This window comes from Rhinolophus hipposideros (assembly GCF_964194185.1).
Source record: "Rhinolophus hipposideros genome assembly, chromosome: 9".
NCBI classification, from domain to species: Eukaryota; Metazoa; Chordata; class Mammalia; order Chiroptera; family Rhinolophidae; genus Rhinolophus; species Rhinolophus hipposideros.
Window position 1 is genome coordinate 82,153,889 of NC_138055.1, and position 25,031 is coordinate 82,178,919.

General features: G+C 38.3%; 1 protein-coding gene across 8 annotated transcripts in view; it reads right to left on the minus strand.

Annotated features, from left to right (window-relative positions):
- The window catches only part of ATP2B1 (ATPase plasma membrane Ca2+ transporting 1), a 121,699-nt gene that overhangs the window by 60,844 nt on the left and 35,824 nt on the right, over window positions 1-25,031 (minus strand). For 7 of the 8 annotated variants that reach the window (XM_081058225.1, XM_081058226.1, XM_081058222.1 and 4 more), the window contains exon 2: window positions 4,992-5,418. In XM_081058225.1, coding sequence (XP_080914351.1) covers window positions 4,992-5,199 — 208 coding nt within the window. In that variant the 5' untranslated portion in view covers window positions 5,200-5,418. Of the gene's footprint in view, window positions 1-4,991; window positions 5,419-14,909; window positions 15,055-25,031 lie in introns of those variants that run through there. The other variant, XM_081058224.1, reaches the window with a different exon arrangement.

Here is a 25,031-nt window from a genome sequence, read left to right on the forward strand (position 1 = left end):
TTTCTAGGACAAGGCCATGCAGAGCAGCACCAATATAAAGCTGTTGTTTGTAACTCTACACATGGACGAAAGCATATGTGGATGGCATACCATGGCCGTGCAAATCCTTGCTGAATGCCTGGAAGGACTGTGCCAACCTGTACAACCAAGCACACACATCAGGCCATCAGAGCGTTCCTGTACTAGCCAATAGATCAATACTGGTTTTTGTCTGGGCAAAGGGCTGATTTTTGGAGAGAGTGAAAATAGATTTCCATGTGTGACTGTTAGTTTTACTATATTGCACCATGAAGACATGGTCAGAGCACACCGCTACTAGCAGCCTTACTTCTGTAGTGCAAATAGGATGATGTAGATGCCTGATCACTGCACTGTACACCCGAAGCTGAACAATAATCAATGTCAACTACAATTTGATACATACATACATATATATATATATATATGTATATATATATATAGTTATAAGAAGTGGAGTACAGCATTAAGAATAGCAGTGGAAATGTTAATGGCTGTGTGCGATGTCAGAGGGGTAGTGGATGGGGAGAGGGGGGTTCGTCACTGTGTGAGGGATATAAATGTCTATTATATTGTTTGGTGCACCTGAAACTACTTTAAAAAAATAAATAAAAATAAAAATAGCAAAAAATAAAAACAAAAAACAACCCTATTAAAAAAAAGAAAAAGAAAAAGAAAAAAAAACTGCCACCTGAAACACTATGGAAACACTAGTCAGCCAGGGAGAATTGCTGTTGACTCTCCCTGGCTTCCTACCACATGTCCCTTTTGTTTCTTCCTACCGCTCTTTCTTTTTTTCATTTCCTTTGCTTTTTTTCTCTTCTACCTAATTTTAGCAACCACCACTTAAAAAGCTTAGTGTCCCATTTACTTTCTGGCCCGTTATAAGGCCAGGAAGCCTGGCCTCTTACAGAATACGATTCAGTATTTGTCTTTAAGCTTTATGAATTCATTTTTATCCGCTGTTTTAATGCAGCACAATTGAATGAGGAACATGAGACCAGGGCTAGAGATCTGCATTCTATGAATCTCATTATTAGAGTCTATTCTACCATTCAATATAAAATATAACACAGATAATATAGGAACACATTAAAATGGAAAGGATACCAAAAGTTAGTATAAAAATAAAAGGATCAAGAAATATGCAGAATAGGAATAAAAAGTTGATGTAGGAAAACAAAGATACAGAAGAAAAAAAACTGTACTGGTAATTTCACTGAATTAGGATGCTATAAGCACGTTATTTTAACATACAAATACATTTTTGGATCCTGAGGACTGTAAGATAGATACTTGCTCTAATAGATAAAGCTAAAAATAGGAAGTTACAAGCCTCCATTCCAGTTAACCTTGGAATTTACAGTTCTGATTCTTTTTTAAGAGTAAAGATGGTTAATCAGAACTACTGGGAAGCTTTTAGTTTGAAAAATCACACCTGGCTCAAAACACCTCCTATTGATCAGGACACATACAGGATTCCAATCAAGTTAAAGGATTACTCTGCTAGAAAATAAGCAATACATTAGCAGGCCAAATGAGGGAGCACACAAGTACCATGTCATGGATAAGGCATATGTGCTTTAAAGACTGATCCATAAAACAGAACCTGAAAAATCAATTTTTTCCCATCATATAATTCCTGCCATCAAAAAATACTACTGAGAGAACACAAGTATCTCTTTCTCAATATTCTGAACTCTTGCACGCTGCATGATAGGAGTTTTTATAATAGGCAGTACAATACAGTGGTTAAAACCATGTTCTCTGTATGTTGAGATACAAATCCCTGCTCTGGGCTTATGATATAGGAGACTTTCGGTAAAGTTGCTTAACCTTTTTGTGCTGTGGGATCTTTGGCTGTAAAACAGGATAAGGTAGCTGTGAGGATAAAATGAGTTAATATTTGTAAGTGCTAACAACTAATCTGGCACAAAAAGTGTTACCTATCATTTTGTTGTTGCTGTTCTTCAGAAATGTCTTAAGTTGTTCCTCTAGACTTTACAACAATCTAATGTTGACATCCCCAATATTTCTGATTTTCCTTCTCCACTCATTTTTCTCTAAAGAATGTATCAGGTACACACTATACATTTTATTTCCTTGTCTTGTGAATTTGTCTCCCCCATGTAAAAACAAGGCAGGGATTTTTATTTTATTCATGAATGTATGTATGCTCAGAGTCTAGTTTTAAAAAGTTCCTGCCACACAGCGGATAACATGCTGAATACATATCCCAGCAATTCTAAGACGCGCATATTCTTACATTTTATTAACGTCTCTGAAACTGGGATATAATTTAATTATATATTTAAATTATCTTACAATTAAAACTGCCATCACTACATCTATTTTTAGGGGTATATAAAATATATGACAATTAATAACCTAAATCTGATGAAAGAATGTTATGTGTCAGTGAATAAATGAATGAATGAAAGGGACAGATGAACTTCAATTTTACCTACCCAAAATTCATGTACTTTGAACAATCATTTTAATCTTACTTTCCCTGACTATAAGCAGGTTATACTAACAAAAAAGTACTTGGTGTCTAGATAATTTTCTTGGGCAGATAAACTCCTAGCGGATTATCTCTGATGATGATTCATTTATCATCATTTGCCTAGCTGATCAGTAACAAAAACACTAGTCACTAGCTGAGTGAACTGTATCTAAATTGAACTAAAACTATGCCTTTGGAAATAATACTCCTGTCAGGCTGCTGCTGCTCTTATTTATTCTTACAACTGTAAATACAAACACAATGCTTAAAACAGCCTTTTTCACATTCCATAAAAAATACTTCAAAATGACAAACTATATATAAACAATGAAGATGGCAATTTGTATAACTTTTAACAAAAATTAAATTCACAATTCTAGCAAGACGATGAGTAAGAATTTTCCAAGAATAAAAGAGTGAAAAATAATGCACACATTTATTTACTATCACAAAGCAGCAACAATGCACACAAAATATTAAGTGTTGATGACACTTCTAGAGATTATCCACAGCTTCTATCATATTGTTAAAGTGGTATATAACCATCCCCTCCCCGAATTTTAAAAACTACTGTACTAGATGTAAAATTTCCCTTTAACTCAATAAACTCCACTAACTCAAACGAAACCAATGCAAGCAGTACTGCCCCAAATAATAGCACAAAAGAAACCGCAGTGGAAACTAATGGGAAATCATGTCTATAAAAATGAGAACACATCAAACACGGGTACCGAGTTATTAGAAGACAAGAATTGTAATTAATAGCAGAGGAATACAAAGACATGTTTGGGTGATATGCAGTTATGTACAGATTTGAAACTGAAGCTCAATATCATTTCTATGAACAAACTGCTGTTATACTGAGGGCTTTTTAATGTTCAAGTCTCCCATCAACATGGTGATCATGAAACATCCAACAATCAGGTTTTAGATTAAGTGTAGCGAGTATATGTGGTTGAATTAATGAAGCTACCAATTGCTACGAGCATATTAATGTACAAATCGCTAAGGTGACAGAAAGCTAGCTAATACCTCAAAGTTGGTTTGCAAAATGAACAAACTCTGAGTTTTGTCAAATTACTGTCTGTTAAAGCCCATGGGTCTTCTGTTCTTGATTCCCTGAATTTTTATCAACAACAGGGATCCCAGCTACCCTAAAATGGTACAACATATTGAAGGTATAACTAAGAAGAGTTCATGTGTCTAGTGGTTCTGACTTGAGGATAAGATCCAGAAAATCTGGAGGAGTTAACAGGTCTTGCAGAGAAAAAAGAAATATTCCAAGAGATTCGAGAAAGTTCTTTTAGGATATGTGTGAATACTGATACTTTCTTCCTCAAAATCGTGCTACCTCAGAAAAAACAATGAGCAATTTACACAGAATCCTATAAAGGTTTTAAAAAAACATTACACAGAATCCTATAAAGGTTTTAAAAAACATTTTTTAAAATGTGATTTAAAATTCTTTGACAATTTTAGAAATAACTTTTTGCTATTCCTCCGAATTTTATCAAAACTTGTATCATGCCATAAGATGTTTCAGAAAAAATGTTAAGAAACACACTTCTGCATAATTTCTCTAGAATTGGCTTTGGAATACACTTTATATTTTAAGTTTTAAAAGTATACTTTATACTTTAAGCTAATATACTTGAAGTTTTAGCATGAATAATTTCCCGTCCTTACTAAAATAAATTGTAGTCACCATTCATCCTCATGTATCCTCCCCCTCCTCTGCGATTTGCAACTTCGTAACATTAATTTTCTGTTCAACATGATCAATGTATAAAAAGGCCATCCTTATCAAACTCTTTCAAAGACGATGATGAAGTTATAATGAATTTTCCTTTCTTGAGTCTCAAAAAGAAACTTAATACAAGTCAGAATTATGAAACCAAAGGTTTATTTAAACGTAGGGAAACAACATAATTCTATGATTGAAAATTATTTTTAATCAAAGGCAATGTCTGCCAGGTCAAAACCTGCCATCTAATCTACTCCATTTGCTTTAGGACCATCTGAACTTAGGTTCAGATGTTTAGGTTAAAAACAACTCAGCCAGCTACTGGCAGCGACAACTATTTTAAGCTACCTGGCAAAATGAAGGCTGGTGAGCAGTGTTTATTTCCACTGAATGCCCTGGGGGCTACCAAGCCTGATTCCATCCTATCTAGCTCGAGGGGAAAGACAGTCTTGCTCTGACAAACAAGCAGCAACAATATGTACAACAGTACAAAATATTTCCTCCCAGCAACAGAAAATATACACATTAATGTGCAACATTATATCTTGATTTAAAGTTATTCATACTTTAACTGCACTGATCTGATAGTTCACCTCTCTTTAATGGCACTAAAACCATGGCACCATCATATAGCAGCCAAGACAATATACGCATGTTCATTTATGAACCAAGTATACAGGACTCTCTGCACAGAGAACTAAAAACAAATGTGATAAAACTCACCTTCATTTGGAGATGTTTTCAACCTGGTGCAAATGCCATAGACGTCTCCAAAACTCTCCTGTATTTTTCGTAATGCATCTGTAGACCTGAGCTCCATGAGAGCCCGCAGTTCTGCGAGCGAGATTCCAAAATCTCCATCATGATTAGCTTCCTTCAGAGTGTGTTTCACTCCGCTGTATGAAACTGAGTTGTTTGCCATGTCGCCCATTACAAGTATAATTTATCAGGAGGAAAATGTTTCCCAAAAGACTCTAATTTTCACTTGATATATTTCCAAGATGAAAATTTTTTTAAATATGAAAATCTTTCTTAAACCAAACACTCATTGTATGACTTTGTAAAGCAGCATCAGCAACATTTCTCAGAGAAGTATCTTGACCTTTGGCCCATGACTAGTTTCTTCGTATCAATCATGAGATGTACACATCTGTAAACAGAAAAAATTAAAAGTTACTAAAATCCATTTTAGAGTATTGTATATGTGAGCAAGTGTCATCAGGTCAGCTAATCAAGGTCCATAATTTAATTACAAAAATATTTTTGAACTGTAGTCTCATGCCTTTAAAATGTTTTACATGCTAAAAGATCAAAGTATAACTTCTAAATAAAGTTGTATATCAAAAGACATTAGATCTATTACGTGAAACTGCATTTCACATGACTGAATTTTGTTTCATTCGGTATTACTGAATATTAACAGTTACCATTAAGCACTATATTCCAAGCACTATGCTAGTTGCTTTAAATTCATTCAGTTAATCATCACAATTTAATCCTATGAGGTGTTCTTACTATTCACTGTTCTACAAAGAGCAAGCCTCAAAGAAATTGAGAAGTTTCTTCTGCACAGCTAACAAATGCCTGAAATGGATGACCTGCGATGTTTCCAAGCCCATGTTCTTTCTAATACACAGACCTGTCTCTCGAAACCTTCCATATAGAATTGCTCCTGCAAAGGCAAAAAAGCTAACCAAGCCCTCTACCATGCTTTCCTGCCATTCTCCTAGGATACCCTGTAACACCACCCTCTTCTGGGCTTCCTAAAACTATCTTCCATGATTTTAGGCACATGTCACTACCTCATGTGACCAGCTAGCTAAAGAAATTCTCTACTCCTCAATCACTCTTCATTGTTACTCTCTTTTCTTTTCTGGCCCTTAATTTCTTATCTGAAATTATCTTGTTCATTTCTTGATTTTGTTGTTGTCCCCCCTCCCTCTCCAGCATGAGTTCTGAAGGCAGGGCATGGCTTTGTCCTTGACGCTATCCCGAGAACCTAGAACTGTGCCAGGCACGTGGGACTCATTCAGTAAGCATTTGAGGAAACAATGAGTGCATTACTTTAAATTTCTTCAAAATGTGCTTTTTAAAAAAAAATTTATTGGGGAACAGTTTGTTTCTCCAGGACCCATCAGCTCCAAGTCAAATCGTCGTTTTTAATCTACTTGTGGGGAGCGCAGCTCACCGGCCCATGTGGGAATCGAACCGGCCACCTTGGTGTTATGAGCACTGTGCTCTAACCACTGGGCCAATCAACCGCCCCCAAAATACTTTCAATGCTCCTTTTATTCTAAACTACTGAGAGATGAGCTCTCAACTCTTTCTCCATCTATGTCCTTTAAACAATCACCTCCAAGTTAATACAGGCCCAACAATGGATTCACCTTATTCCCAAATTAGAGCGCTCCCTCTCCCAATCACCATTATCCTAATCACCTACTTGGGCTTGATCTTAAATCATCTTTGACTCCATTCCCCAGCTTCAGTTAGTCAGAGTTGGGTTAATCCTCCCTCTGAAAAGCCTCTTCTATTATAACCCTTCTCTTCCTGATCTTCAAGTCCCCCTACACAAACTATAATCCCTGCCCCGCCCTTCCACGTTCTCTCTCATTCCAATATCTACTACATCCATCCATTCTGCACTTTGCTGCTACATTTAGTTTTTTTAAAATAAGCATCATGCCACTGTATCTAAATCTACAGGATGAAAATACAGTTCTGTTGCTCATGCCTGTTTGGCATTCAGGCTTAAACTCTATTTTAACCTATTCAACTCTCTCCCTTCCCAAATATCATGCCCCATGTTTAATAAATAAACTGTTTCACAATTAGGAACTAGAAGAGATTACTGGCAAGTGCAATTAATCTTCAGCTATGAAACTGTTATGGGGATGTCTGCAAGTCATGGTATGTGGTTCTCATAGTTCAGTACCCATCAAAATCACCTCGAGAGCTTTTTAAAATATAGATCGCTGGGCCCCACCTCCAGAGTTTGAGTTTTAATAGGAGTAGGGTGGACTCCACAATTTGCTTTTCTAACAAATTCTCCCAGATGATACTGACGCTAATCAGTCCAGGGAGCACACTGTGAGAATCGCTGGACAGGGGAAATGGGCTAAACATTTTGAATTCATACCAGCTGGCTGAGGACGGTTGGTGGTGAAAAATTCTGCCTGTCTTGCGTTCAATTTACAAAGGTGTGATAGCTATGGATTCTGTAAGACATTTTCTTTCATTGCCTGCTTTCTCCCACTTCACAAATCCTTATGCTTTCCCAATTATTACCAATTTTATTCATCTCCTAGGCAAAGTGGGTTTCCTCCTACTCACACATCAATTATTATAAACTTCAAAAACTGGAGAGAGTAGGTATTTGATAATCTCCCTGAGTTTTCATACCCAGAATCTGTTGGCATCTAAACATGACACCGACCCTAAAATAAATCATTATTTATTTACAGATAAAATAATTAAGATTTGTGAATCTGTGTGTTGGAGGCATGTATGTCATCATTCCTCTGATTACAAAGAGGAGTTTTCCTCAAGAACTTCTGGCCTCCTGTCCCACCAATTATCACTGAGGTGAAATGAGCTGCCTAACAGAAGACATTTTCCCAGAACAGCTAGACATACGTAACTTGTTCACCTCAGCTTTCGTTTGGGAGCCAGATGTCTGCAGGACTCGTGCATTCTGGTCTGAGTTATTAGGGACAGGTGCCAGATTAAAAAACTATTGTTCAAAGTGCCTGGGGTGGAGGTAAGTGTTCAGTTCTGGTTCAGTATTAGAACGTCATTGTTGTTACACACACAAAATAACTCCATTTCAGCTTCTGTCAGTAATAAAACTAATATTTTTATTCCTATGTGCCAATCTTGATCTTTTTCTAGACAGAATTCAAGCAGAAGAAAGGGGCGTTATTTTTTGGGTGCCTTTAAATTTCTCAACAGTAAGGACAAATACAGCTAATATGTAATAGAGCTAGGATTTGAATCTATTTTTGACTCAAAAGCCACGCTCCTTCCACTGTACTGTCTCCCCTTTAAATCCTCACATTTATTAGGTTGAAATGGAAGTTTTCATTGGTCAAAAAAAAAATGTCAAATAACACCAAATGTACCAATTTATAATAAAATCAGAATTCAAGAGATATGGTAAGTACATATTTGTTATTTGCCACCTCGACATCCTTTCCCCCATTTTCCAGTAATAGCCCCACTTCTTGTTTAGGGAATCTGCCCTTCCCAATTCTCGGTGTAGACCGCCCCCATATTCAGACATCCCCAGCCATAACGACGACTGGTCCAGAAATGTGGACGTGACGGGAGGGCCAACAGTTGGCAATGAGGCTTCTGCTGTGACTCTGGAGCAGAGACTTGTTTCTTCTTACTGAACTTGAATCTGAGGTGCGGAGAACCTCTGCAGAAGTCTCTTAACAGGGAGGGCGAGAAGGAAGGAGGAAGAAGGGATGACAGGGAGGAAATGTGCCTGTCAGTGTGGGATCACTTGAGTCCTACCCGATCTTTTCAGTGATTTGTCAATACAATCCTTTTTTGCAGTTGGGTTTTCTATCACTTTGCAACCCATAGGGGCTTTGATAAGTCCATGGTTACCAACCATGTTCAGCTCCCCAGTTTGTTGAAAGGAAGGAAAGGCCAGGCAAAAGCTCCAAATGCACATGAGCCACTTTCCAAAAGTGACCGACAACCCACATATTATGTATCAGGCTGTTGTCTATTTCCAGATCATCTACAACCCCTTGCACTATTTTTCTCTCTGCCTACCCTTCACTCTTCCATTCACCTAACTGGGAGATTGACAAAACTGCTAAGGACAAGAAAGTTTGGGTTTCACTTGTTAGCTACAACACGACAACCAGAAAGAGACATACCATTTGGGATTGAGATACAACAGAAAGGAGAACATCTCGTTTTGCTTCTCTTTGTTCTGTAAAAGATGTTCATCGTCCATTTGAAAAGTTTAAGAAAAAATGTTGTTAAGTGGAAGTTGAGGCCCCAAAAGAGACGGATTTTAATGAAAACACATCGCTACTCTACGCAGTCCTCTTGGCCTATGTAACTTATCCCAGAATCCTTCGACATCTCTGATCAAACTACTGTTGGTAATCTTGAAGGATTATGGAAAAAAACAGGTGGTTTTAGACTAGAGTTGGGCAAAAAGTTATAGTCTTCAAAAAGACGTATAAGGCAGATTCCAACAGACACATAAGCTTTACTGTGGATGAGCAAGGCCCCAAAAGTAAACAAAGGGGTGACTGTGAGATCCCAGCAATAAAGAGACAGCTTTATTAATAATAGAATTCCAATTCCTTCTTTCACAAAATTACTTGACTTATAGATCACGGAGCGGTTCTATGAACGTTATCTAGACTCAAGAATGGTAGTAACAAGAACATCACTTATTAGAAAAACTAAAATTTAGGGGAGTAGTTAAGTAAACCACAGGATGGAATACAGAACTCTAAAAATGATTAATATTATATGGTAACATGAGATTCCTGCAGGCAGGATAAAAAATATATGCTAATATAACTAAGTATATTAGAATAAGATGAACAACCTGGAAGGTGGTTTTTACTGCATCACTGGGCTCCTAATTCCTGACTGTTCTATACTTGTTAGTGACTTGAACACACAGACGTTTTAGTTCTCAAATCTGTAGATCACTTGAAGCTAAGTAAATGAGCAAGTATGTCAGATGACAGTGTTGGGATCTAGAAAGACAGGTGGCAATGAGAGACTAAATTTAATTGGCACTAAGTATGTAATTCCAAAACATAACTGTAGAAAAATGACATACAAAAAAATGCAACGGCATATAATCAAAGACAAAGGTTCAGTTGACTCAAAGCTCAGTATGCATTTCCTCAATGTTAATTAGCACGGATATAAGTGCTTGCCTCCCCCAACCCCACCCAGCCTTCTCAGGCAGCAAATGACAAGAGTAACATCTAACAATGGGAGATCATAGACCTAGAGTACTTTGCCTCGGACAAACACACCTATAATGTTACAGGCTCATCTGTAAAATACAGACACAATAACAGTAAATACACACCTCGTTAAATGTGTTAATATACGTAAAACAATTTGAACTTAGCCTAGCACATAAGTGGTAAATATATGTTAGCTATTTTTAACCCCTCTCACAGGACCAAACCATTTCAGATGAGGAATGCTTACAGAAATATTTCTAAACCTAGAGGAAAAGAGAATCTTGATGATGTCTAATATAAATGAAGCTCTGCTATGGAGGTAAAGCACATGGCTGAATATATCAAAATGCTAATGAATGAGGAAGAGACACCAACTTTTATTTGTATTACAGGGAACAGGCCTACTAAATTTTGCATCGGTCAGGTCTGAATTACCATGAAGTAGAGTGTAAAATAATAATAAAGAAATGCTGAAGACTCAGGAAACCAGTCCACTGAAGAACTGAAAGGAATTCAGTGAGGGGAGGACTGCCTCATGAGAGCTATCTTGAAATTTTACAGTGTATAAAAGTGACTAGATATATTCTGTGGAGTACTAGAGGGCACAAGTACAATGAAAGACAGTCACACAGGTAGATTTTGGGTAAGTAACGCCCAACTCTGTAAAAAGTTATCCCAAATTGGATTGAGTAACAGTTAATTTTATGTCAACTTGGCTGGATTATGGGCTGCCCAGGTATCTGGCTAAATACGATTTCAGGGTGAGCCTATGAGGCTGTTTCTGTAAGAGATGAGCATTTGAATAAGTGTTCCAGTGTGGGTGGGCATCATCCAATCCATTGAGGGCCTGAACAAAGCAAAAAGTGAAGAAAGGGGTGGAATTCACACCTACTCTCCGCCTGAAGAGTTGAGCTGACATCCATCTCCTGCCCCCAGGCTGCGAATCCCGCCGTTGGCTTCCCTGGTTCTCAAACCTTCAGACTTGGCCTGCACAAAACCGCCGGCTTTCCTGAGTCTCTAGTGTACAGACAGCAGATCATGGGACTTCTCAATCTCTAAAACTGCTTGAGCCAATTCCTATAACCAATATACGTATATTTCCTATTTGTTCTGTTTCTCTGGAGAACCCTAATTCAGGGTCCCTCAGCAGTCAGTTAGAACGCCCTACCTCTGGAGTCGATTAAGCAAGACACAAAACAAAAAGAATGCATGGAGAAGGCTCAATACCTGAAGACAGCCCATGTGCCTTTTTTGTGATAATTTTAATCTTTAAAAATCCATTCCTATTTTAAAAGGTAACACCGTTGGTGCTAATGCAGTAAACATGCTTTATACATGTACAAAACTGACTTCCTGTTTAGCACCCCATTCTCTATTGATCCTGTTTAGGTTTTAAAAATCAAGATCCATTATAGGCAAGATTACAGCATAACCCAGACAAGAAAAGTTACTCTCTTGTATATAGTGTTGAAATATGCCACCTAATTGGAAGATCTGCTAATTGTGGTCACAAGCTAAGAAAAGTTGTTTGATTAATTTCAACCCTAAATTTAAACAAACTGGTTACAAAAGTAATTTAACTTAAGGGGTGGCCGGATGGCTCAGTTGGTTAGAGCACCAGCTCTGAACAACAGGGTTGCTGGTTGGATTCCCACATGGGCCAGTGAGCTGCGCCCTCCACAACTAGACTGAAGACAACGAGCTGCTGGAGTGGTGGCCAGATGGCTAAGTTGGGGCTCAATTGGTTAGAGCAGGAGCTCTCAGCAACAAGGTTGCTGGTTCAATTCCCGCATGGGATGGTGGGCTGTGCCCCCTGCAACTTAAAATTGAAAACGGCGAATGGACTTGGAGCTGAGCTGCGCCCTCCGCAACTAGATTGAAGGACAATGACTTGGAGCTGATGGACCCTGTTCCCCAATATTCCCCAATACAGTTAAAAAGAAAAATAATTTAACTTGTTAGAAACCAGTCCTTTCATTTAAACTATCCTTCATCACTTAAAATGTCCTTTGAGTCAACTAAAGATTCCCAAGTAATCTTGACTTTTTTCAAATCACTCCCAATTCAGAATGAAATTTCAAAACATAGAAAGTTGTAGACCTAAACTTCACTCAATTTTTTTAGTGTTTACAGATTTTTTTAACTATGTCAGTATACGAAGTTACTTTTGATTTTATATATTCTTTCCCAAGAAAATTCAAGCAGTTCTTAAATGGCATTTACACTTGAAACAGCTCAATTAAATGTCCTGCATTTTCAACTGATACAATGAAATAATTTAAGTGTTAGGACAAATTTCTATTTGCTAGCTCCATTACATGTCTCAGTAAAATTTAAAAAATAAAAATTAGTATTTACAAAGGTTCTTAATCTACCACTGATTCTATAGAAAAAGAAACTATGGATCTGGGTTTTGGGAAAAAAATCCCCTAAAGACAGTTTATTTTCATTCATTTAATAAGAGAATAATTGTTTATAAGTTTTTAAATCAAAGTAAAATACTAACCATAAATAAATTTTAAAGAGCCATTATTTTGTTAAAAAAAAGTCACAAAGGAAAGAATTAGAGAATTTAACAGTTGAAAGGGATGCAAATCCAATTGCTCATTTTACAGCCATTGAAACCAAACACTCATAATCATCTGCTCCCCCAAAAAATAAAGATGCTTACAATAAAAGAAAAGGAAGCAAACACTAAATACTCACAAAATCATTAAAAAGAAGAGCAAAAGACTACCATTTAAGTCATGGGAAAAATCCTAACAATGTATAGCTTTAAGAAGGCTACCACAGGGAAACCTGGCATTGGACTGCAAATGGATACCAGCAGCTTAGCTGTCAGACACACCATTGGATTGACCAAAAGCTAAAAATCGTTTTTGATGATTTCTAAAGTGTTCCAAAAAGGAACACTTTAGAAATCTCCATTTTCCTAGTTTCTGTTTTTTTTCCTTTTAACATCAAAATTAATTAAGCTTCCTTTGTAGATTAGCCTTGTAGCTGTTTCACTGTGGCTGCTATTGGCAGTTTATTGACTATCTCATAAATTAAGAAAGCCAGCCGGCTGGCCCGACTGGATGCCAGCAGTGACCATCGGTCAGTGTGGACAACCTGAAACAAACCACCTTAAATGCCCCTTGCAGGGGCTGGACAGTATAACGACTAAATAACCAAGCCTATATTTAGGCCCATTATATTGAAAATTTATTTAAAGCCAAAACCATGCCTTATACATCTTTGATCTATCTTAGCAAGAGGTACTATGATCATCCCACCTTCTTATATAGTCACTTTCTGCAGAAAAGAAAAGGAGAAAAACAACAACAAACCTTATATCTGGATTCACACCCTAAAATTTTCAAATCTTCCAATAATTAAAATATAATAAATGATAAATCTTACCATAATTTACTAAATATAAAAGTACCTGCATGTGATAGCTGACTCTAATGGCAGAAAGCAGATGGTTAAATACTATGTATATCAAAAAGGAGATTCCTCAAGATGATGAATGGTAGGGACTTTGTTTTACAAAGTTTTGTTATATTCAAATTACTTCACTAAAACACTCTGAAGAACCGATTTTAATATTACTTTGAAGTCACATTTTCACTTTTTAAGTGGCTTAAAGAAAACACACACCACATAAAAGAGCATAAAGACTAAAGCTTGTTTAGAAATGTAATTTATATCAGGTGAGTAAAAAATGATACATATAAACAAGATTAAATTCACCAAACAGGATTTCATTTTCATAGAACGGATAAAGCAGAAAAATAAGCATTGTCTACAATGCCTGATTTATTAGTCTCCAAGAATGAATGAATACCACTGCTGTGTCTGTTTGTGTTGACTAAAATTAGTCCCACTCCCTTTAGTAAGTTACTTTTATCATCTACTAGACTCTTCTAGAGGCTAAGTACAATACTTTGAAGGGCAAACTCACAGCTGCTGCCAGTAATAAATTCAGCATGACCACTTCAGCAAGTCTCTCAGGGTGGGAAACAAGTAGATTAGAATAGTGGAGGCACTAATTTGTTCTACTGTATAGCTTTTATCACACAGCTGCAATGATTTGTTTACCTGTCTTCTCCAATGAACTGTGATCTCAAGGCAGCATTGTGCCATTTATTTTTAACCCCTAGCCCTGTCTGGAATATACTAGGTATTCAATGTTTATTGAGTAGAAATATTTCTGTTTGAAACTTAAGCTAAAAATCAATTTGAAAGATAGGTTTACAATAGTAAACAATGACAATCCAAAGAGCAGAGCAAAATCACATCTCATAATCCCATGTTTAAAATAATATGCAGGGTGTGTAGTGAATTAAGAGCAAGTCAGGGCATTCAAGCAGTTTTCAAACCACCCTGGTATACAAGATATATAATCTTAACTTTCCTTTAAATTCTATTAGACAATAGATGTTAAAAGGTATTTCAGATTTTCAAACGAATTATACAGTGACTGCTACATTGCAATGGTTTTTAACCAGGATCCTAGATCCTTGAGGCTCTGCAAAGTAGTAATGCTGAGTTTCAATAATTCATAAAGCCTGGAACAAATGCTACATTTACTTGAGAAATAATTTGCTAGGCTTATCCATGCTAAAATAAAATGATACCAAATCAATATCATAATACAGTGAACAATTAGATCTACATAATAAAGAAATAAAAATCTTACCCAGTTAAGATAGCTATCATGCTCTCTGAAATTTGCTATCGCTGCTTGATCTCCAACTCACAGATCAACACATGGCAACTTAGCTTCTCCTAGCGTGCTGCACTGAAAGCAGTCCTCAGGCTGACCGCTGACCCCTCTTATTCCTAAAGCTAATGGGCACGGTTAGTTCCTCTTATCTGACCTACTGGCAACCTTTGCTGTGCTAACCACCCCCCCACTCTTGACATGTTCTGTCGCCTTAATTTCTTTGATGCTTGACTCTTGTTCCCAGCACACTGCCATCGCTGGCTGCTTGTTCTCATTTTCCACTGCTTGTTCCTCTTGAATAATTGTCGAGGGAGTCAGTGGGGAGGGGTTGGGTGGCACTGTAATCCTGACCATAATTGCTTTCATCTGTTTTAGTCAGCGAGCATGAGACCAGTTTATAGATAACAGTTAACAATTTATTTGCATGTGCCTTTACAAGGTTTATTTTTTTTTGATTCTCTCGTATTTCAGAATTTCACAATTCAATTAAAATGATGAAACCGCACTATAGTAGTCTGGTTCAGTGAAAGTGTGACTAAAACCACCCGGTTTCCTTACCCTAACCCCACACACGGCTCCTATTCCCCATAGTCTTTAGTTTATAAAGAAATGTTAGCCCAAAGCAGAATAGGTTCTATAAATTGGTGATTCATCCCCCTCCCTGGGGTTAGAAGACAATTACTCTTGCTTTTGATGACTGTCATTTCCAGCACAGATTATTTATGTCAACAAAGTACTTAATTAAGCAGACTATGTGATAAAATTTTAATGTGAAGGATCCCAAACAGAGATATCTTAAAGTGCACTACAGACATTTCTGCTTTATGGTCAAGTCTGTTAGAATCATCTTATTTTAAATACTGATACCTGCATCTCTTGAAAGGTTGTCCAGATTTTGCCAAGTTGTACTTACACAGTAAAAAGCACAATCCTTCCGAATTTACTACAAGCAGGATAAATTTTAAAATGCTGGGGTACATATTGGATTATTAAAATCATTTATATACGCATTCTACATACTGCAGATCAGTGGTTTTCCAACTCCAGTGCACATCAGAATTACCTGAAGGGTTCCTTAAAACACAGACTGCTGTACCCCAGCCCTACAGCTGCAGTTTGGTAGATCAGGGGTAGGCAGGGCACACAAATTCACATTTCTAACCAACTCTCTGGGGGTGGTGATGCTCATGCCACCGGCATGGAGAACCCCTACTGTAGATAAAGTGTGCCCTGAACTTGGACTAGGGAACAAACTGTTGGATTATCACCTTAATCCAAAATTTCCTGACAACAATATAAGCAAATCACTCATGGCTATTATGCTGTTCCTAATTTGCATGAATAACTGAAAGCAGATCACATTCTAAAAATACTCTGTGAGCTGTTATTTTACATTGTTTTGATATTTAACACCAAATATACTGATATTTTTCTACTTAAATCCTTGTATTATATAAATACTGCAAATAATTTCCTTCATTTAAAGTAAGAAATGTGGAGACCCATACGGCTACATTTCAAACATATGTAAAACAATTTTAAACACCGGAAAGTATTACATTTTCACAAATGTAACAGAAAACTGTAATTTAGATACCTACCTTCTCCCGCTCTTCCCCCAAATAAACTACCCTTTGTTTTTCTCCTATTGTATTATTCTATTGAGGCATTTTTGGAATTTTTATCATAATAATAATAGTTTCCTATTAAAAGATAAGCCTTTTTAAAACTCAAAAATAAATTTAATTGTATATAATCCTGTGCAGCATACCACCAAATACAAGAACATATTATATCTCCAGTTAAATATAAGAACGAAATGTTCTATCATTTTATAGTCTCACTGGTTTTTAGAATGTCAGCTATAGTCAAAGAAGAAATCTCTAAATTAAGTGTGTGTGTGTGTCCCTTCTGTTCAGGAGCTACGCGGCAATATGAACGCTTGAATGTCACACCAGCTGCTCTACCAGCCCACTCAGTGCTTCCGAGCCTCTCTCCTGTCAGTTCACGAGAGCCTACACTTAAACGCTTAAGGAAACAGGATGTTCACTGTGTCACTGAACAAGCTCACAAAAGAAAGTTGGCAATATTCAGGGAGGCATAACTCTTGTCTGTATATTTAACATGAGTTTTCTGTTTTCTTAATTAAAACCTCTAGATTTCAAGGAGCATTTATTCCAATATTTAAACAACCGAATACAGAATTAAGGGCAGAGGACCATTTTCCACTTCTTTTTTTTTCCTCTCCCCTTTCTTCCACCCGCCCCCTTCACTCCCAGTCCAGTTCAAGCCGTGGTTTCTCCGTCTAGATGTGTAGGACCCAGCTCCCTGGCCCATGGCGGTATCCTGAGCCTTGTGCTCCATCCCTCCCTGCCGTCCCCGTCCCCAAGGCAGTCAGTCACCAAGCATCGGTGGGTCCCTCACAGCAGCTCAGGGCAGCTCACACTGACCTTCTGCTGCTCCCAGCAGCCCTGCTCCAGGGAGAGCCGTTGTTCACAACCTTAGCTGTAGAGGGCGCAGCTCACTGGCCCATGTGGGAATCGAACTGGTGACCTGAGAGTTAGGGACACAGCACTCCAACCACCTGAGCCACCCGGCAGGCCCCATTTTTCACTTCTCTATCTCTTGTTTCTTTATTTATACATGTTGATAGTCGATTGTCTTTTACTATTTCCAGCTGTTAAGCACAGGGTTACTAAGGAACAGCCCAGCAAATCAATACTCGCTTTGACAACACATTCAAAGAATGTGGCTGAACGTAAGGTAACCTGTATTTTCAAGAGGATGTTGAGGCAAGAATTTGATTTATAGTTAACTCACCAAAGGAACACTATGGACATGAGGGGATGTGTTCAACTGCAACCACTCCATCCCATCATGCTGACAATCCTTCCAACAGTCTGTTTTCACACAGCTCCTACCCTTCATTCCAAGGCTGGTTTGTACTGTGTAACTGCTATTCAAGGGAAGGGCTGCACATTGAAAGTCATCACTTGTAATTGTTCTGTTTTCAAGACTTCCTCTCTGGTACACCTTATCTCCCTTTATTTCTCTTCACGTATCCAGAGTCTTGTGCATACATTCTGCCCTCCGGTTTCAAAGGCAATGAAGACCCCTTTCCGATCATACTCGCCTCCCTTAAAGAAAGCTGACTTCCCAGTGGCCAGCGACTCCAGTTTGCACTTACGTCTCACTTGCTCTTTTAACCTCCCACTCTACCCATCTGGCTAATCAGCTACCGTGGAACAGACATATCATCTGGCTCAGCAATGCTGATTAAAATGTTTAAAACTGAGTTCTCAGTGCTATTAGAAACTTAGTTTTCTCAGTCACATAGGATCCACTAACACAAGCCTAACTTACTCGTGCCTCTTTCTATTCCAACTTTCTTCACTTGCTCTCGTCTCTTCTCAGGCTGCTCACGTCTACCTCAGGACCTTATTTCCTTGACTGCCATTCATTAGAAGCTGATACTCCCACCACTTCCTACTGGTTCCTTCACTTAGTTTAAGCAATATTCAGATACATTCTACCACATAAAAGACTGTTCCCTCTTCTCCCCCACCCCCCACCCCCAAACAAGCCTCTCCTGCATTTTGTTAACCAAACAAGTCATCCGTTTTCCCTTCCTTTTACAACACCTCTTCATAAGGTGTGGTAAAAATCTCTTACAGATTTTCTCTTTTCCTAAATGCCTTGGGTGTTACTTGCACAAATTAAAATTGAAGTGTGTAATTGTTAGGCGTCCTGACTTGGACTCTTATCTTCAGTGACTGTCGATCCTTCCTGACCATCCACTCTCACCTTGGCCCCTTGCAAACAGGATCCACCCGCACACTCCGGAGTTGTCTGTGCTGAGAACAAACTCAGGCTCTCGGTTCTCAGCCTCCTATATACTTGTGTGTCGTCTGCCAGGACCCTTCCCTCCTATCCACTGGATCACTTACTTAGTTCTCATAGGTCTCTAACCAACAGGCCTCAGCCCACATTCCTTGGCTTTTTACAAATCTTTCCACACCCTAAATGACGTTATCACCCAGGGATCCATCCACAGACCTCTCTCTTCCCTACACTTTCTCTCTCTCTCTCTGTCTCTCTTAGCAGCTCATACCACATTGTGACCTACATCTTAAGGCTTTGATCAAGCTCCGGCCCATGTTTTCACCTGTTAAGAGACATCATTAGAATATCTTGCAGCACATCAAACTCACTACTAAACTTCTCATTGTCCCTCCCAAACCTGTTGTTCTTCTCTGAAGCTCCTAAGTATCAGCCTCAAACATATCTGAGTAAGCCCTACGTCTAAGGCTCTTTCTTCAAGGAGCTTATGGACTAAACGAGGGAGAAAGACAAGCTTACAAGCAAATACAATTAAGTATTGTAGAGAGCATCACCAAAGATCTGGCGAGCACACAAAGGATAAAGTGTGAAATGGGCAAGTGGCTTCGAGAAAGGCTTCACTGTGCAGAACACACCTAAACAAAGACCGGGTGGGAAGGCGCTGGAAACACAGTGTGACTGCTAGTTTGATATACAGCGGAGAACAGGAGGGAAAACAGGAAAATGCTGATAGAGTGATAAAACCATACTATCTATTTCTACCTCTACTAGGTTTCGGAAGTTTGTCTCCTCTCCTCAAATGCAACGTAAACTTCCTGCCGGCAGAACCCGCAATCTGTGTTCCCTGTATAGCTCTTACAGAGGCTAACACATTGGTAAACTGTCCGAGAGACCAAAAATGGGTGAGAGTCAAGTTTAAATTGTGAAAGCTTCATGCATTTAAGATCCTCAAACTCCCCTAACAGAAAATTGAAAGAAAACAAATAAGCACACACATAAAAAAAAAACAAAAACAAAAACAAACCACTTCAGGTTACTACAGTACTGAAGGGAAGAAAACATGTAGTTTTCAAAAGCTCTTGACTTAATTCTGCGAATAAATACAGATGATTTAAATCACCTTATAAAACTAAGGAGAGATTTGCATCAACTTTTGAGAAGGTCAGGACATGTGCAGTTTCCTTTTGTAGCAACTGCAGAAAGTCCAATGAAGGCGCGAGGAATGTGACCAGAAGGCTCCCCCGGGAGCATGTGTGTGAGGCCTTCGGTAGGAGACAGCCTCACCTGGGTGTAGGCACCTAATCGGCATCCCTCCTCTCATCCATTTGTTTCACTATTGTTCTCAGACTCCCACCTCCTTTTCCTCTGGGTAAGTTTCAGTAAGTCTCCTCCCAATGTTATTTTCTCTAGTGAAAGCTGGCCTATATCCCCTTTGCCTTCCTACTATGTTCTCCTTAAAGGAACGGCTGAAAAGCCCCCTCCTGTACTCTGACCCCACGACACGGCACCAGTCTATCTATCTCCCCCTCTGCTTCTGTGGTCTGTTTGAGCCTCTAGCACATCACTTGTGTACATAGCTCTCTTCCTGAATACACTGTAATCTCTGAGGGCTCATGTCTATATTTCCCCTTGCCCAGAGAAACTACTTAATACAGGGGAATCTGAAGTGAGCTGGAGAACATGGGGCAACACACTGACGGCGCAGTGGTCCTTCCCTAAGGCCCACCTCGGGTGCCAAAAAAAGACCGTCAATTCCAAAGCAGCAGAGATTCTCTCAGCACACAAGACGATGCCTGGCTCAGCACCGAATCATAACTGCGATGATGACAGGTCCGTAACTTCTTAGATTTCATTCCAGCACTTTCCTGTACTAGCTGAGTGACCTTGTGGTGTTTCAGCTCCCTCATTTGTAAAGCATGGCTAATACCACCTACCTCGTAATTTTTCAGAGGTTGAAATAAATTAATACATGAAATATCTTAAAATCGCCCCAATGTCTTACAGCCTGACACGTAACAGTAAGCATTCAATATGCTGGAACTATTTAACTGTTGTAACTAGCAGTAACATTTTTAATTAGTTTCCATTATTATCATATTCAGCATATATAATACTTAAGTTAGCCTGATACATATGGCAGACAATACAGATTGTTTAAATAAACAGACTTTAATTCAATATTTGAATATGACATCCTTATATATGGCATCTAATAGTATTTAAGAATTAAAAAGCAAAAGGGCTATACACATCCAGAACGTTAATGATCTATAAACTAGATTGATCTACTTTAAAAAGAACAGCAGAATGACACCCCAGACGGAGAAAAAGGTTTTCTTCCCACAATTAAAATTAGATGATTAACTATTGAAGATTCTTAGAGACTTACAAATAATGATGAAGAAAACTAAACAGCAACCTGGAAAACTCTTTGTGACACAACTTTCCAGGCAAAAACAGAAATATACGAGTATCTAACCAATGATATATATGTACCGTGTTTCCCCGAAAATAAGACCTAGCCACACCTGTTAAATGCTGTTAAATCACCTCCAGTGCATCCTTTGGAGCAAAAATTAATATAAGACCAGGTATTATATTATATATTATATTATATTATATTACATAAGACCTGGTCTTAGAGTAAAATAAGACCGGGTGTTATATTAATTTTTGCCCCAAAAGACACATTAGAGCTGACTGTCCGGCTAGGTCTTATTTTTGGGGAAACAGGATATTATAACCACACAGAATTCACATACCATAAGTGGACAAATCAGAAAAAAGGGAGGAAAATGAGCTAATTTGTCAGAGTACCCTACAGATTTTCTTCTTTCCTAAATTCCTTGGGTGTTATTGGCACAAATTAAAATTGAAGTATTTCTCTTTAATTGTTAGGCGTCCTGACTTGACCTGTCAGCATTACAATGAAACTGTAGTGCAATGGAAGAATTTTCCAAATCTGGTACTGACCTACAATATCCTCACCAAAACTGTCAACATTTTAAAGTGAATACCTATGATCTAGAATATCATATGCAAAATGTATGAGTATGCTAAGCAGCAAACACTGGTTTAATAATATTAATAACTTCAAAAAATGCACCATGTAAACTATCAACCAAGGAAGTACAAATAATCATTCATATGTTCAATGCTGGTCTGAGCAAATAAAAGACTAAATGTAAAGAGAAGAGGAAAAATAACATATTACACAAAAGACAGGCACATGTACAAGAGAAGCATCTTCTCAAAACCTGATCCCAGGGGAAGTATAATGGTGCAGCCCTTTGTGTTTAAAGGAAAGGCTTCAGAACTCACCAACAGACTTAGCCTCTCACTAATAGAAAATGTTGGGACCATCTGAGAGGAATTAGATTTTAAAATCAGTATATTAGATTAAGCCATATGGCACTGCCATTCTTGTAGATGAAAACCAGAATAATATCAGCAATTTCATATGGTTCAACCTACTACTATAATTATAATTGATTGAACAGAATATCCAAAATAAGCATCCTAAAAAGATCCAAATGGAACCCAGGACTCAAGATCTGACGTCAGCTAGACTGAATGAGTCAATTCAACTTAATGGAAGAAAAAAAGCATTTAACAGTCAGAAGTGGGCTTGTCAACCATGAAAGCAGAGGCAAAGGACAGTTAGAACAAACAGACAAACAATCTGGCCTTTCTCCTTCACGCAGTATTTAGGAGAGAGTATTCCAAGTGACCGTGAGGTTCCAGAAGTATTTGCATCCTAACTGTGAAGAACTGTAACACTGATAGTAGTTATAAGGGTTCAGACTAGGGAACCTCTGCCAGGTACTGTGCTAAGCAACTTACAGTACACTCTACTCAGGTCACTCACTGTACCTAATCCAACACCCTATGAACAAGGTACTATTTATTACCCCCAATTGCCAGATGAGGTAACTGGTCTTTGAGAGGTTAAGAAAAGCCTGACTCCATCACACATTCCAAACATATTATACCATTTGCTCTGCCTACATACTCACCAAGCAACCTTCTAATTATAATGTGGTTTTCCATGTGGCAAGTCTATGGGAAAGAGAATGTGCTAGCCAGAACCTGAGTCTGTTTCCCAAGGCAGTTTTTGCCCCTGTACATTAAGAAACTGACATTCGGATTCTTACCACCATGAGCTTTGATAATACAAACCTGACCCCCAAAAATCGATTATTAAGAGTGTAGATGAACTGGGTTTCAGAGCCTGCAAGTCTCAGGCTCTTTACCACGATGAATCTAAGGGATGCAGTCCCTATCTTCTGAGGGCCCTTTGGGGAATAGCCAATCCTCTTTATCCCAAGAGAGGACATATTTCAACATCATCATTAGCAGTCTTTTCCTTTGTGAAATCTCTAGAGTACTAAGGGACAACAATAAAGGGACAAGATTCTAATCCTGACTCTGCTGTGCTAATGTTTAATCTTGAGCAAACGACTCTATCTCCTTCTTCAGTCTCATTTTTCTCATGTATAAAATAGAGACGTTGGACCCAATGATCTTATATATTCCCTTCTTATCTAACACCTATGGCTGCTTATTTGGTGAAACACTCTTCCCTCACCTACTGTGTGCAATTTCCGTTTCTCCCCCCCCCCACCTCTCTCTTTCTTTCCTTACTCCCCCACCTCTCTTTCTCTCCTCTCAGCATTCCTTCCCTGTGTCTCTGACTGGCTCCCCCACCCGCCTTCTGTCTCTATATCCATCCAGTGAAGTTTGGGGTACTCTACTCTTCCCTTACCAGCATTCAGTTATGGGTCTAGAGTTGTATTTATAAACACTACCTGTACTCCTCACTACCTGACTACTATGGGTCATAGAGAGTCTAGTATGATTTTTGTATACACTTGAGGCTTTACAAAGCTGTGCCTTTATCTGAAAGACCCACATGCATTTCAATAGTCTTGGATTCAGGATTACAAATGGGTGTTAGTATTTTCCAAGTTTTGTCCCTTGCTTCTGCTTAGTTTACCTACAAAACTATACTTCTAAGCCTCATTTCTCTCTCATCTCCCAAACCTTCATGGTAACGTAATTTTCAGTTCTAACCCAAGGTGAAGCCCCGAAACTCCACTCCTATGAGCAATCCCCAATTTCTTCTGGACCAGCCTTTTCCAAACTGGTGTCCTAGAGAAGGCCAATTCACAGTATGTTGATGCTATGATATAAAAAGGAGCGCACAGTAAACAGGTTTCTTTAGTCAGAGACTTTTCATAGCCTTGTACATTTGTGAATCTACAAGAGAGAAATATTATATGTAGCATTTCCTGAACTTATTTTTAACTACTCTTTTTTCCATGGGGCACCTATTAATATCTCCTGGAACTAGTGTTTCACAGAATACTTTAGGAAACACTCACTGTTCTATTCTTCCTTATTTCGCCCAAGTAACAACCAGTTAAGCTCAGAAAGTACCTCTGATTTCTTACTCTCCCCAAAAACCGATCAGTAGCTAAGTTCCCTTTCCTTCCCTACCCTTTCATATTCATCCTTTCTATTCTCTCTGAAACACTGAATATGAGACCCTGTCACAACATAAATATTAAATATGTTGCCATCAACTCTCAAAGTTGTCACAAGGATTAAAAGAGAATGAATGTGACATCTTGCATAATTTATCTTTCATAAGCATCCAACATTTCTCCCTGAGAGCCAGTTGGAATTCGTTCTTTATTAGGGCAATTTTAATTCAAAGCTTAAGGATATCCATCTCTTTGATAAGACTAGCAATGACCTTATGTATATCAGCCATGACTGGGGACTTCTAACTGGAGAAGAAATGTGGCTTATGTAAATATGGCGTAAGTGACAACAGTGGCACGGTGGGTGTAATACCTAACATTGGGTCACCACCCTCTTCAAACTATAATCAAGAGATATAAAATAAGTAACAGCTTACAGCTAATTCTTCACTTACTCAAGCATTTAAAGTTGTTTTCTGTTTCTGTAAATTATGTACCTCAACAAGGCTAGGTTTCAGAAAAGGTGAAGCCCATCATTCCTATACATTTATCTGTAATCCCCTACTGATGTTGGCATAAAAAAGAACAGACATCCAAACATTATTTCATCATTCAAGGTGTTATCTCAGTGCTAGGCGTTGGGGACACAGCAGGGAACAAGACAGAATCATCCCTGTCCCCACAGAACTTCCATTCTTCTGGAGGAAGTCCGTGTACATGGGAAACTGCTAATTACACAACTATTTAATTACAATTGTGGTAAGTATAC